Source organism: Tribolium castaneum, chromosome 5 (assembly GCF_031307605.1).
Source record: "Tribolium castaneum strain GA2 chromosome 5, icTriCast1.1, whole genome shotgun sequence".
NCBI lineage: Eukaryota > Metazoa > Arthropoda > Insecta > Coleoptera > Tenebrionidae > Tribolium > Tribolium castaneum.
The window spans coordinates 5,684,912-5,697,678 of NC_087398.1; the positions used below are offsets into that span (position 1 = coordinate 5,684,912).

The 12,767-nt window shown below is 34.8% G+C and overlaps 5 protein-coding genes and 1 non-coding gene across 7 annotated transcripts; 1 reads left to right on the top strand and 5 right to left on the bottom strand.

The window, feature by feature from the left end:
* Positions 1-851: 851 nt before the first annotated feature.
* LOC659648 (brachyurin) lies at positions 852-2,093 on the bottom strand. The gene is made up of 7 exons (XM_008195346.3): positions 1,956-2,093; positions 1,884-1,908; positions 1,675-1,828; positions 1,455-1,621; positions 1,322-1,408; positions 1,130-1,269; positions 852-1,077 (listed from the first exon to the last, which is right to left on the bottom strand). Exons 1-7 carry the CDS (start codon positions 2,010-2,012, stop codon positions 907-909), a joined length of 801 nt encoding a protein of 266 aa, XP_008193568.1. The 5' UTR covers positions 2,013-2,093; the 3' UTR covers positions 852-906.
* A 147-nt stretch (positions 2,094-2,240) lies between these two features.
* LOC659584 (serine protease H143) lies at positions 2,241-3,302 on the top strand. Its single transcript, XM_965876.5, has 5 exons — positions 2,241-2,487; positions 2,532-2,698; positions 2,744-2,833; positions 2,883-3,022; positions 3,068-3,302. The coding sequence occupies exons 1-5, from the start codon at positions 2,285-2,287 to the stop codon at positions 3,230-3,232; spliced, it is 765 nt and encodes a 254-aa protein (XP_970969.1). The 5' UTR covers positions 2,241-2,284; the 3' UTR covers positions 3,233-3,302.
* Positions 3,296-6,640, bottom strand: LOC103313061 (eIF-2-alpha kinase GCN2). 2 transcript variants are annotated; one of them, XM_008195341.3, is made up of 12 exons: positions 6,313-6,640; positions 6,054-6,260; positions 5,600-6,002; positions 5,437-5,550; positions 5,259-5,391; positions 4,993-5,203; positions 4,804-4,934; positions 4,431-4,755; positions 4,157-4,384; positions 3,774-4,106; positions 3,558-3,721; positions 3,296-3,499 (listed from the first exon to the last, which is right to left on the bottom strand). In XM_008195341.3, exons 1-12 carry the CDS (start codon positions 6,433-6,435, stop codon positions 3,424-3,426), a joined length of 2,448 nt encoding a protein of 815 aa, XP_008193563.1. In that variant the 5' UTR covers positions 6,436-6,640; the 3' UTR covers positions 3,296-3,423. The 2 variants fall into 2 exon arrangements, with proteins under 2 accessions (XP_008193563.1, XP_064212837.1); XM_064356767.1 differs by lacking the exon at positions 6,313-6,640 and having other exon boundaries at positions 5,600-5,817; positions 5,868-6,002; positions 6,054-6,195.
* A 142-nt stretch (positions 6,641-6,782) lies between these two features.
* Prdm13 (PR/SET domain 13) lies at positions 6,783-8,987 on the bottom strand. The gene is made up of 4 exons (XM_008195340.3): positions 8,727-8,987; positions 7,955-8,261; positions 7,077-7,749; positions 6,783-7,024 (listed from the first exon to the last, which is right to left on the bottom strand). The coding sequence occupies exons 1-4, from the start codon at positions 8,922-8,924 to the stop codon at positions 6,865-6,867; spliced, it is 1,338 nt and encodes a 445-aa protein (XP_008193562.1). The 5' UTR covers positions 8,925-8,987; the 3' UTR covers positions 6,783-6,864.
* On the bottom strand, positions 7,791-7,872 carry TRNAS-CGA (transfer RNA serine (anticodon CGA)). Its single transcript has one exon. It is a non-coding gene; the product is annotated as a tRNA-Ser (tRNA).
* A 2,599-nt stretch (positions 8,988-11,586) lies between the features above and the next one.
* kri (krishah) lies at positions 11,587-12,628 on the bottom strand. The gene is made up of 4 exons (XM_965636.4): positions 12,494-12,628; positions 12,134-12,446; positions 11,926-12,081; positions 11,587-11,877 (listed from the first exon to the last, which is right to left on the bottom strand). The coding sequence occupies exons 1-4, from the start codon at positions 12,610-12,612 to the stop codon at positions 11,803-11,805; spliced, it is 663 nt and encodes a 220-aa protein (XP_970729.1). The 5' UTR covers positions 12,613-12,628; the 3' UTR covers positions 11,587-11,802.
* Between the last annotated feature and the right edge of the window lie 139 nt (positions 12,629-12,767).

Genomic DNA, 12,767 nt, shown 5'->3' on the forward strand with positions numbered 1-12,767 from the left:
TTCAAAGAAGCTGACACTTGCTGCAGGGAACATGACTCTTGCTTGGAATACATTTCTATGAGAGATTCGTTTCATGGAATCACCAACAAGAATCTCTTCACTGTCTCACACTGCGACTGTGATGAAAAATTTCGAAAGTGTTTGAAATCCGATGGCAATTTGTTTAGTGAAATTGTAGGGTATGGGTATTTCACCCTTGTAGGGCCACAGTGTTTTAGGGAAGATTATCCAATAGTCCGGTGCAAGGAACACGTCTACATTCAACCAACAAGTAAAAAACGGTACTTGGAACGGATATATTATGAAAATTGTTTACCGTGCATGTTTTTAGTGCAACTAAAAGGTGCTTGGACTACGAATTGAATGAAAGTTTGCCAAAGGAGTATCAGTTGTTTGACAATCGGCCTTTTTGAGTTGCTGTTTTGATACTTTTGTGGAAAACTCCAAATTTAATTTATTACGTATTTTATCATAGATTATCTATGCCATGTTTGGCAAAATGTTACGAATTATATAAACTTTTATTGAATCTTTAAAAAAAATTTACTATCAAAAAATTTGTGAAATACCTTGAAAGTACAATTTTTTTAATTGTTTTTCTTTTAGCAAGTGGAAATAAAATTTCGGTGGTATTACGTAGGTACTTAAAATACCCTATATTCGACATTTTTGTACTCGTAATAATATTGTCGTTTTTACACAGTAAGACAAAAATAAATAAGCAGAAGTGTCTAGTCGTTATCTTCGAAAGTAAACTACTGAAATCTATTGTTTTGTTTACTATTCGTTCCATTATTACGAGCATTATTTTCAATTTCAATGAAAAAGTATTAAAAAATACAAAAACACAATTCTTTTCTACTGTTTATTCCAGTTTTTATATTAACACAGCATTTTTTTTAACATTTATGGAATACCGGTTACATTTTTGATCCATGCCACGTATCCGAAGGTTTTGGTATAACCCGATGGGTCGGTAGCTTCGCACCCATTATCACTGAAGAAACTTGAAATACCTACATGTTCAGCGTGTCGGTCATTCAAAACATAGCGCACCAATGGTGTTCCTAGATCACCCTTCAAATTAATATTATTGCAAAAATTTAAAAGCCTGTTTCCTTCAACAAACCAAACACGTCCCTTCGTTATATTTTCCTGCGACACAGAACATATTTTCAGCAATTTGGTTCCCATAAGTCGCCTTGCATTCGTCCTCAGATAACGTGATAACATGGACGTAGTTGAGTTGGTTTACAGGTGCGGGATGATCTAGAACATAATCCAGAAAAGTAATTACAAACTTTCAAAATGAAAATGTTACAGTCGTCGGTTTGTCCCCAGCCAATTGACGTGACGTTGGCATCGTGTTGAAGATCAGTTGATGGTAGAAAAATCGACGAAATGTAGTCTAAAATAAAAAATACAAACACAAAAATACAGAAATGCGACTTTACCGCTGAATAGAACCGGCTCATTGAGCTGGATTAGTCCGACATTATTTTTCAAAGTCAGTTCTTCAAACTCTGGATGCAAAACGGATACGTTAGCAGTGAGAGTAACCCTGTTGTCATCACTCCATTCAAGGGTGTTTGATCCCACTTGAATTGTAAAACGAACAGCTCTAAAAATAATAAAAAAATTTCAAACGTAAAAAATATTTTGTTATTTGCTTACCCATTGACACAGTGACCTGCAGTCAAAATCCACTGATTACTGATAAGAGAACCACCACAAAAATATCTGCCGTCATCTGTGTCAATATAAATGGCCGCTGCAAAGGGAAATTGACCAGCCCTTGCCCCTGATCCGCCAATAATACGTGCACTGGCTTGAAATTAGAACAAAATTACTTTATTTCATGAAAACATCTATAATTATTTTACCGAATTTTGAATCAATGTTGTTTGCCTGCAAAAATCAATTAATATTTTTAATCATCAATACTATATTTGTACCTCTCCCCACAAACAAGTCCATGTTGAGGCAACAAAAAGAAACACGAAAATTTTCATTTTGGTAGCGGTTTTTGATTGAATTAAAGTTGAAAATAAATTGTTTTAGTTTACATTTATACCGTTATCTTATCATTTTATTGGCGATTGATTTATGGCAGGGCTTCTTCTGCAGGAATTAGAAGATTAGGTAATTTTAAGACTAGTATTAACTAATCCTGGACATCGTTTCATGGCCAAATTATCAGTAATTAATTTATTACCACCGTTATCACTTTTTCGATAAATAAAATGATGAATATTTCCGAAAACTGCATTCTTGTTTTGACAAGATGAAGTTTCTTCCGTTTTTTTTGTGCTCCTTTTCAACGGTTTTGGCAGCTGAAGTACGAATAATCGGCGGTGATGACGCTCTCGCTGGCCAATTTCCTTTTTCCGCCGCGATTTACGTCCGAACGAACGATGGGACTTACTTTTGCGGAGGGACACTTATTAGTGACGAGTGGATTTTAACAGCAGGTCAATGTGTACATGAGTATGTTAGAAATTTGAATCCACATGTACTAATTCTCGATTTAGGGCAGTTTTATTTACGATTCAGTTAGGATCAAATACCTTGCAAGGAGACGATCCAAATCGGATCAAAGTATCAACAAGCGAATCAGTGATTCATCCAAATTTCGATCCACTTACTTTACAAAACGACATCGGACTTGTTAAATTGCGACTACCGGTTGAATACAATGGTAAAATTTGCAGATTTTGGGTTGATTTTTGGTAATTTTTGATAGATTATGTTCGGCAAATTCGGTTTTTGCCAACTTTTAGACTACAGGATGGGGCATTAACGATTGGTATTGGTTGGGGACAGATTAGTGATGGTTTGTATTTCTTGCTGTTTTTTTAATAAAACCAAGTGCAAATTTTAAGAGAGTTCTGGTCTTTCAAATCAACTTCAACGAGTCAATTTGACTACTATTTCCACAGATGAGTGCAAGTTAACCTACGGTGGGCAAATTACCGAAGACATGGTTTGTGTTAGTGGTAATTACAATGAAGGAAGTTGTACTGTAAGTCCAAACAGCTTTTTTATTTTTGTTAAAATTGTTGTTTAGGGTGATATGGGGAGTCCGCTATTACAGCATGTAGGTAGAGGGTATTATCTGATTGTTGGAGTTGCAAGTTTTATTAGTGGAAATGGGTGTGAGAGTACAGATCCATCGGGGTATACTAGAACCTTCAGTTACATCGGATGGGTCAGAAATATTACAAATATTTAATTCAAATAAAGTAGTCCATACTATTAAGTCTGTACCAGTCGTAATATAATGATAAAAAGTATATAAGTAAGTGATTACTTATTTATTAATACTTTTATTTAAGACATCTGTTTTAACCACAATAAACCAAAATAGATATAACAAGTATGTAGAATGTTAACTCTCGTAACGTATATCTAACATGTCAAGTTTTAATTACCGGAACTGTCACAAATTTTTAAAAGTTTCCTCGTGGTGAGATTACCTCTAAAAACCTCAGTTAAAGACCTGAAATGATTTTATAACTCACTTTATTCAGTAATAGTCGAATAAAAGAACCACTTACCACGGTATGCTTGTGTCTTCTGCTACGCTATATACGAGTATGACTCCATCATTTTCACCAAAAAGTTCAACAACAAACAATGGTCGCTCGTTTGATGTATCATAGAAAACTAATTCATTCACAATTTCAGACTTTATTCCTTTTGACAATAGCAATTTAAACAACTAGAAAATAAATCCTTTTAAGTCGAATGAAATCACAGTAAATTGGACTTACTGAAACTGCATTAGATTTTTCCTGAGCCACAATTAAGACGTCAATAACTCGTGTGGTGCAATTGTATTTTAAGAATTTTAAAATAGTTTCGATGTTAAAACTAATCTCAACAGCAGAGAGTGCACAGACAAAATTTTTCTTTTTCTTTTTCATTTTATTACATCTTTGAATTAACGAGCCAAATCCTCCACCCATTGCAACAATTGATGGTTCTTCTGTTCTAACATTTGGTGGATGGCTACCAATAATTCGGGATATGTACATAATTTTAAACATCATTCCCGTTGAGTGTCTTTCATTTATAAGAAGTGGACAAACAACGATATTAGAAGTCTTAAATTAACACAATTAATAAAATTACTACAGTTGAATTAAGTACATACAATTCCAAATTTCCTTGCATTTTCAATGACAATTCGCAGCAGCTTGAAAGCAGTTGAAAGTACATTTGTGTAAATTTTTTCAAATGCTTCTTTACCATTGTTGTCCGTCATTAATAAACAGTCTTCGGCTTCTTTAATTGAAAAAAAGCCTGAAAGTTTTTCACAAAACTTACGAACTTCAGGTTCCAGCTCAAAATCTGCGTTAATCATAAGACCTCCACCTGTATACTATTTTCTTGCTTACTTTAAATTTTCAGTAAAAGAAAAAACTTACCATAGCGTTTTTCATGTGGTTAATAAAATCAGCAGCTTTTCTGTTTGTCATTTTGCAGTGCTTTAAAATTGTCGAAAAGATAAGTCGGTGATTAATGATGTAATAAAGAGAACCGGAACGTTGTAGATTTTTACCGAATATTTCATTCGCAATATACAACATTTCGGCTTCTACCACATGATCATTTTTTACAGGACTGATTACTTGAAAAACGCATTCTTGTTTTTCATTTGGCGAAAAGACACCTTCCTCAAACACCTTGCCCACAGAAAAGCGACGCATTTTTTTGATGTTATTCGATGCCACATAATGAGAAAATGCAATTCTAAAAAAAATAATGATTCAATTTACAACAAAGTGCAAATTTTCGTACGTAGAAGTGCTGGCTAGAGAAACAGAATTTCCTCGTGTATTAAGTAAATTGATTAAGTTATCAGAAGCGTTGTATAATGGTGGTATGAACTGAGGCAAAGTAATATTTTGCCCTCCATGTAACTCAAAAATCTGAAAATTTAAAAGTTTCTTATAAGTTATAAGACATTATTATTACAAACTAAAGCACCTGAATAGCTTGACTTATAAATAATACTATTTCGTCTTTCTTAGCACAAACACTCTTTAATGTCTTTTCGAAGTTTTTATAGTGTTGATAAGGTCTTTTTCTGTTTTGTTGAATCATTTCTTTCATTTCTTCAATAGACTTTTCTGAATTCAATATTTTCAATATTTCATCGCAGGTAGGCCTTTCAGTATCGTTTAAATGTAAAAGAATTCTTAAATTAAAAAAAAATCAGTTTTGTTAATAAAGATTAGTTAATAAACTGCCACCTTATAAGAAACTTCTTTTTAGAGTTACTGGTCAAAAAATTAAGCCCCTGTAGGTATTTTCTTGTAATCGGAAACACTAACGACTTTTCCATTTTCGTCATAGATTTGGAACACATTTCAAAATATATTACTCCTAAAATACACTTTTTTGTGCTCAAATTGTGACACTGAATTTTACCTAAACTGTAAATATCACTCTTGATACTACATGATGTTCTATAACGTAGCTCTGGAGCTATGTAGATAGGAGTACCACAAACGTCAGTTAAAGATCCACATGGCAATTCATTACCTTCAAATAGGTATGTTAGAAATTAAATTTGGTCACTTATTTATGTTACCTTGTACTGATTCAAGATTATTATCAGGTAAAATCTTTTTTGACAATCCAAAGTCTCCAATTTTGATAACGTCTTCTGAAGTTAAAAAAATATTTTCTGGTTTTAAATCTCGATGAACGATGTTTCTTTTGTGAATGTATGACAAACCTTCGCAAATTTCACGAAAATATTTACTTAATTTGATTTCATCTTTATAAAGATCATTGTCAATGGCATGTCTTAAAGTATTATTTTCGCACAATTCCATTTGAATAAAGAGGTATTTTACTTTTTTGTATTCAGGTTCTGGCTGGAAAACAACAAAGCTGTCTTCGTCACTTTCCGAGTTTTCCTCTTCTTCGACTCCATTATCTTCACTAATGTAGCCCTTTGTGGATAAACTGTAAACCTCTGTGCTTAAAGACTGTAATCAACACTGAGTAATCGAAATAAATCAAACATTTTTCTATATTACTTCTTCACTATCAGAACATAGCTTCTTATATTCATCTAACGGCATGTTTGCTGTCACAGTCCAAGAATTGTAGTACCTCACAATATTGTTGTGATTAAGTTCAGACAATACATTCGCTTCTCTTCTGGTAGTTTCTATGTCCTTCAAATTGGATTTAAATTTGATTATTTTTATCGCAAATTCGTTATCATCACATTTCCGTCTCGCCTAGGAGTTATTTTAGAACTGTGTTCTGAAAATTATGAACGTTATTTTTTACCTTGATAATCTGTCCAAAACCGCCTTCACCCAGTGAATCCCCGACTTCGAAATCTTGTTCCAATCTCGTTACATAATTGGTTTGCTCCTCAGTGCTAAATTTTGAAATCGCTCGGAGCAACATTCTTGGTCACATTTCACACAACTTATTTGCTCTACTACAGAGCGCAAATATTATCAAATTGTAATGCAAATTCTTTGTCTGAGTTATGCGATCGATAACTTGTATCACAGTTATCGCAGATAATATCACGCACCTAAATATCGTAGTGTTGTTATTATTTTTACCTAAAACTTTGCCTTACAAAATATGATTAGTTAAAATGATGGCGGCTGAGTTATTTTTCACTATTGTTATAATTATCAGGATCTTATCTATTAACTATGTTGTAAGTTTGATTTTAAGTGGGGACCTGATGACTCAGTTATGTATCAGTAAAATGATTGACTTGGGAAAAATAAACACAAACAGTTTACAAAAATAATTTTATTAATATAATAATCTTTAAAAAGTGAAAATATCCATAAAAAATCGCACTATACAAAAAGCAACTCAACTATTGGGTATCTCGCCTTCGCCCTTAACATTCTCATCCGGATTCGAGTCCTCCTGTAAAATATTCAATCCTGGATGCATCTCAATCATGTGTCTTGACTTCAAATGTCTGTCCAGATCGCGCCGTCTGACCAATATCTTCCCGCACAAATCGCACCTAAACAAACGATTTATAAATCACAATAAACTTCGCCACAACTGAGACCTACTTGTACGGGGTGTTCCCCTCAGCGTGCAGCCGCACATGCTTATTCAAATTGCTGGGATCCCCAAACGGCCTCATGCAAAACTTGCATTTCAGCGGCTTATACCCCGTGTGCGTCCTGATGTGGATCTTCAAGCCGTACTTCCGCGAGTAGCATTTTCCGCAATAGAGGCAAATGTGGCCTTGCTTCGATTTGCCCAAGCTGCTGACCAGGGTCTCGATGTGGGCCTCGTCCTCGCTAGGGGTGTGTTGCAAGTGGAAACTGTTCTGCTCAAACGGCGCCAGAGGCCAGATCTGCACATTGTCCATGATCGGGACCAGGAGATTTTCTCTGTGCGTAAAACCATCGTCTTGGTATTTTTTAAAGGGCCTGAAGGCGGAGGTTTCACTGTTGTATGGCCGGTAGATATCCTTTTGACTAGCTTCTTGCTTCGAGTTGGACATCGAGAGGTCCATTGCGTTTCTTTGCCTCATTATTTGCGGTTCTGGCGATAATTTAAAATCAAAAATGTCTTGTTTTGTGACGCTTTGTAGAGCGTTTTCGCGGATTGCGTTCGATAATCTCTCCCAAAGTGAAGTGACGGTGTACCGACCACATCCCAGCGAAATGTGGAGTTTTAAGGGATTTGGCGATTCGTAAAGAGCGGAGCATTTCGTACAAACATATTTCTTTTGTCCTGTAAATAAATTAATTGAGCAAAAAAGAAAAAAAAGGATGCGCAGCCGGTAGGATTCGAACCTACGCTCCCAGAGGGAATCTGATTTCGAGTCAGACGCCTTAACCACTCGGCCACGACTGCTGATAATTTATAGGTTTGCGTCTCAGAGTAATCAAGGACACCCCTCTCATTTCCAAAATTAAATAAATATTGTGTTATTTACCTTGTATATTAGATGGCGTCAAAAAAGCGATTTGCAGCATTGCTAATATATCTTCCGAAAACCACAAAAGTAATTCTTGACCCGTTTCGATGGGTCTCACAGCCTGAAGTACTAATTTTGATGCTGAAACACTTTTGCTGAAGCTAGTTCCTGGTCGTTGATTTGGTTGGAAACGCAGCTGAATGTTATAACTGTGACAGTCGTCAGAAAGGCGTAAAGCTCGAACCCAGTGAATTTCATCAGACCATATTTCTTTCGAGTTTTTTTCGAGGTCGATTGTACCCAGAGAATTAGGCTGAGCAGAAATCTAAAAAGTTTGTTCAATATCTAACCAATTTTTTTATTAACTGTAATTGCGACAATATTTTGATTTAATTTTTGATTAAAAAAAACATTTATCTTAAATTTTTTTTTTCTCTAAATTCGTTACTAAAGTATTTTTCTCAGTACTGTTGTGACTATGAGTTTTATCTCATTGTTAAATTGTCAAAAAATCGTCCCAAAAATGATCGAAATTGTCCATATTTCAAATAATATAAAATAATTTCAAAAACAAAAACAACACTAAAGTTATTTTTTTTACCTAAATCCACAAAAAAATTAGTATACAAATAATAACTAGTGTTTCTCACTCAGTTTCTCATTATTTTTAATAAAAAATCTCAAATAATTAATTATCTCTAGTAAGTGTAGTTAGTTTTTTGTTATAAAAATGTTTAAAAAAATAGAAAGGATGGCCAAAGAAACACCTCAAAAACACCCTGCCACCCACCTGAACGACGTCTGACGGTCCAACCAATTGCACAGGCTCTATGGGCGCCGAAACAGCTCCTTGAGGAATGGTGGCCGAAGCTGTGACTTTTCCTGGTACCAAAAGTTTCGAAGAGCCTGTCACAAAACTCGTAATCAACTCCGGACTCGAAAAACTATGGTTTCTTATTTCAAAATTTTGAGGAACTATAGGAAACATTCTTTTCGATCCGATCCTCAAAATTCGTGTCACTTTTTATTTTTGTATTGTTTGACGTTCAAAGCTCGCGTGATTTAATTATTATAGCTGGTAAATTGTTTGGTAGTTAAAAATAAACTAAATGTAGTTTGGTAGTTTGGTCCTATTACCACCTACCACCCTCTAGGGGCCGGTCATCCCGGATCCACCCCGAATTGTTGCATCCCTCGGATGGACCGACAGGAGACAGGGGTGTATTTAGCAATTGAAAACCAACAAGGCCCCGTAAAACAGCGTCATTCAAAAAAGCCCAACTCAACTTTTTTCTAGTTTCAATAAGTAATGAGTTAATGACAGAATTTGGCTAAAAAGCTCTCGATTTTTCGTGAACTCAATCAATTTGGAAGTTGTTCGCGTTTTGTGATTTTTCAAAACAAGCATCCTAAATGTGGTAAAACAGTAAATTTTTGTTTTTGCAAACGGTTTCAAAGATAGAAAAAAATTGTACGGTCCTGCAGCTGCAAGTGTTTGTGTTCCTCTATCAGGTTCCTGAATAAACTTTTTAAATATCCCCGCCCCTATGTTAATGTGGCTTTAATGTTCAGTGTGTACACTTGTCGTGCCTTTTGATAAGGGGAGGAGCTTTGCAATAAGCTGTTATAATGCGATATTGCAACCCACATATCTCCAAGGGGGACAAAATGAATTATAACTTAATGCAAGTTGAACACTGTTTCTTAAAAAAACAACACTAGTTACACCAAAAAATAATTGTACTGTGTTAAAATTTGAAATTCGGAACCAACGTTATGCGAATTCAACAAAATACGAGTTCGTTCATTAATTATTACCTATTACTTTTTAAAAAATGACGGAATCTACTATTCAAAACTAACATTATTTTTATAAATACTTTACGTAAACCTAGGTATTAAGCAAAATATACCTACTTATTTGATACTTTTAAAATAAGCACATATTAAAAAATTAAAAAACAGTAATAACATTACTCTCGGTATCTTTATTAAGATGCCAAAAAAGTGTGTGACAAAAATTGTTAAAATAAAGATAATAATTAGGTAGACCTCAGTTGAAGCATAAAAAAGCATAAAATGAGCACCAATGTGGAAATATTATTTTTCGTTAATTTTGTTTCTTTTAAAAAAATCCAATCATTTGAAATTGCAGGTTGTGGGTATATATTTTTAAAAGTTTTAGAATAAGTAATGATAAGTACATTTTATAAGGTGTTGGATGTGTTACGTTAAACGACAAGTAATCAAAAGCTTCTAAAAAAAACTCCTTATAAAGAAAGCAACATTAAGACTTTATGTGCTAAGATTTTACAGCACAATGTTCACCTCGGTTTTTAGATTATAGACTGTTTTTTTATCCAAAAGCACACTTCAGCGTGATTTCACGTCGGCTGTCTTGACCCATCATTAAAATCTCTACGCCGTCATCGAAATTAAACTCTCTTTTTAATTTGTCCAGATCTACCCAACAATGTGGTATAATTTAATATAGTGTCCCATTCAGGGTAATATGGTGATCAGTTGCCTTTGTAATTCACCCCATATTAAATGTTCATTTAGCCACACTTCATGCCGGCGAGTTTTTGTGCAGCTTCATGTCACCACCCCACTACAACTTGCAGCCCTATCTATAACTAGTTCAAGCTCGATTGATTCCTAATTTTAATCTTAATGCGATTTATTTATAGCGGGAGGTTAGCAGCTTGCATGTGTACACCAAGATTAGAGGTGTGTTTACTTTGGACTTTGTTGCCGGATCGCATTATTGCACAATTTGCATCACATCTTCATCAATTCGAATTAGACAGATTTAGCAAAAGAGGCATGAAACACCACCATATGTGTGACATGATGTATGGTTCTACTGTTTAATCATAATTAAAATAGGACAGTTTCGTTCGATTAAAAATTTAGTGTAATACAACACAATAATCTTGATTTAAGAGCACACCTTGGCAGTGAGACTCGATTCACCCTGTAGATAGTTAAAAAACGTAATAAAACCATTGTTTTTTGGCCATTTCGTAACAAATTGTTCACGAGTGCGTGAAATAAATGTCGTACACTTGTCAAGGCATGGTGTCAGCACCTTGCGGCGTTTCTGCGGCACGTGCGGTCTTTCCCTGGCACGTGCTGTTTTCCCAAAGTCCTCCTGCATCAATTTGCCCTCCACAATCAGTAGTCCGCGCAGATTGAAGGGTGATATTAGTGATATTGCCATTACTCTGTTTGTGTGCGGTGCTCTGTTGACAGATGCCAGATGGGCCGCCCTCGAGCACACTCGGAACCTACAGGTGCATCCCCCGAATGATATCTTCATGCCTTGCTAACCCGTCGAGATGACGATCGAGATTAGATCGGTGTAATTGAATCTATTGTGCGATTTAAAGCAGGCAAAATATTGAGAGGAGGCAAATAAAAAATTTACATTTGAATCGCGTGGTGCAATTGGAAAATATTTGTCAAAAACAAAAAAAATTGGATAATAAAAATGACATGATATAAGTTTTTACGTGTACTATTCCACTGGTAAGTACACTAACATTTAAAAACTTTTTATTTAAGTTCAGACGATTCAGTGTTTTTTTTATTACGAATAAAATTACGAAGAAATGTAAAAAAAAGGTAGGTAAGTAATTAAACACAGCTTAATTTTCATACTGCTTTATTAACAGAAAACTACAACACAAGACAAATAAATTACACAAAAGGGATTAAATATTCGCACACATTTGGCACAACGTATCCAAAAATAAAAATTTCAAACCTTTCAAAATTAAGTAATATGCACTCGTGCAAATTTTATTGATCTAACAAATATTAAATGCTAATAATATAAATCACAAACTTTGAAAGAAGTCCTTTCAATCAGTACCAAAATACTTTTGTCCAAAATGATTCGGGGCCACTGGATGAACCTCCGAAGTCAACATTTTTAACTAAAAACAAATCGTTAAGTACAATAAATAAAAGACAATTTCACTCACTTTTGGAAACGATTCTAAGACCGTTTGTACAGCAGCAGGTGTGCAAAATAAATTACTTAAAATAATATTTTCTTCTTTGACTTTGTGCTCCTTTAAAACTGTAACAGCTTTGCTGACGGTATTCCCCGTTGACATGATTGGATACATCAGCAAAACCTTCATAAAACATTAACAAAAAAATGATAAATCTAAGTCAAGCACAATTTACGTGTCTTTGGGCAATGTCTTCTGGAAACCTGGCATAGACCACTTTAGCCTCGTGAGTGTCAGCATCAGATTCAACCAAAATTTTTCCTATCCTAATACTACGACAACAGTCTCGCAACCCCTGCTCCATAGCTTCCCCAGAGCGTACAATAGACACCCCACAATTCCCCGACTTGTATTTCAAGCCATCATAAATCGAATTTGTTGGAGTTTTCACTTTACAGTCAGTGAACGGCAACTGGTTTAGACTTTCCTCAATAACTAAGCGGATAAGTCTATCAGCAGAAAACTTAAAATCGCTCCTTGAAGTCTCCCTGAATCACCATAATGCAATGACTTAACATTTTAATAAAAACCACACCTGTCTCGTAAAATTGTTTGAAGCTCTTTAATTTGATTGTTGCAATGCAAGATCTTTAAGTTTTTGTAATGATTAACATAATCGGCCCCATCAATTATATCCAATTCGGCATTTCCCATGTTTTTTGTTATAGAAAGTGAGGTTAAAAAAGTGTGACAGTTCTGGTGCTAAAAACGGCGAAATCGCTTCAATTTAAAGATAACAACTGTTGAAATGCACGCAAAAAGCATCATTTTACCTCCACAAGTGTCGATAGTTGTGTGATGATTAATTA

Coding starts and splice junctions, on each gene's coding strand:
- LOC659648 (XM_008195346.3), bottom strand. CDS start 2,012: ATGAAAATTTTCGTGTTTCTTTTTGTTGCCTCAACATGGACTTGTTTG. Junction 1,270..1,321: donor CTGGGGACAAACCGACGACT/GTAACATTTTCA, acceptor ATTATGTTCTAG/ATCATCCCGCACCTGTAAAC. Junction 1,078..1,129: donor ATAACGAAGGGACGTGTTTG/GTTTGTTGAAGG, acceptor ATTAATTTGAAG/GGTGATCTAGGAACACCATT.
- LOC659584 (XM_965876.5), top strand. CDS start 2,285: ATGAAGTTTCTTCCGTTTTTTTTGTGCTCCTTTTCAACGGTTTTGGCA. Junction 2,834..2,882: donor TTGGGGACAGATTAGTGATG/GTTTGTATTTCT, acceptor GCAAATTTTAAG/AGAGTTCTGGTCTTTCAAAT. Junction 3,023..3,067: donor ACAATGAAGGAAGTTGTACT/GTAAGTCCAAAC, acceptor ATTGTTGTTTAG/GGTGATATGGGGAGTCCGCT.
- LOC103313061 (XM_008195341.3), bottom strand. CDS start 6,435: ATGTTGCTCCGAGCGATTTCAAAATTTAGCACTGAGGAGCAAACCAAT. Junction 5,551..5,599: donor TAATCTTGAATCAGTACAAG/GTAACATAAATA, acceptor ACCTATTTGAAG/GTAATGAATTGCCATGTGGA. Junction 5,392..5,436: donor GAGTGATATTTACAGTTTAG/GTAAAATTCAGT, acceptor AGTGTATTTTAG/GAGTAATATATTTTGAAATG.
- Prdm13 (XM_008195340.3), bottom strand. CDS start 8,924: ATGTTTCCTATAGTTCCTCAAAATTTTGAAATAAGAAACCATAGTTTT. Junction 8,262..8,726: donor GACCGTCAGACGTCGTTCAG/GTGGGTGGCAGG, acceptor CAAACTTTTTAG/ATTTCTGCTCAGCCTAATTC. Junction 7,025..7,076: donor GAGGGGAACACCCCGTACAA/GTAGGTCTCAGT, acceptor TCGTTTGTTTAG/GTGCGATTTGTGCGGGAAGA.
- kri (XM_965636.4), bottom strand. CDS start 12,612: ATGGGAAATGCCGAATTGGATATAATTGATGGGGCCGATTATGTTAAT. Junction 12,082..12,133: donor AAGACATTGCCCAAAGACAC/GTAAATTGTGCT, acceptor TGTTTTATGAAG/GTTTTGCTGATGTATCCAAT. Junction 11,878..11,925: donor TCTTAGAATCGTTTCCAAAA/GTGAGTGAAATT, acceptor ATTTGTTTTTAG/TTAAAAATGTTGACTTCGGA.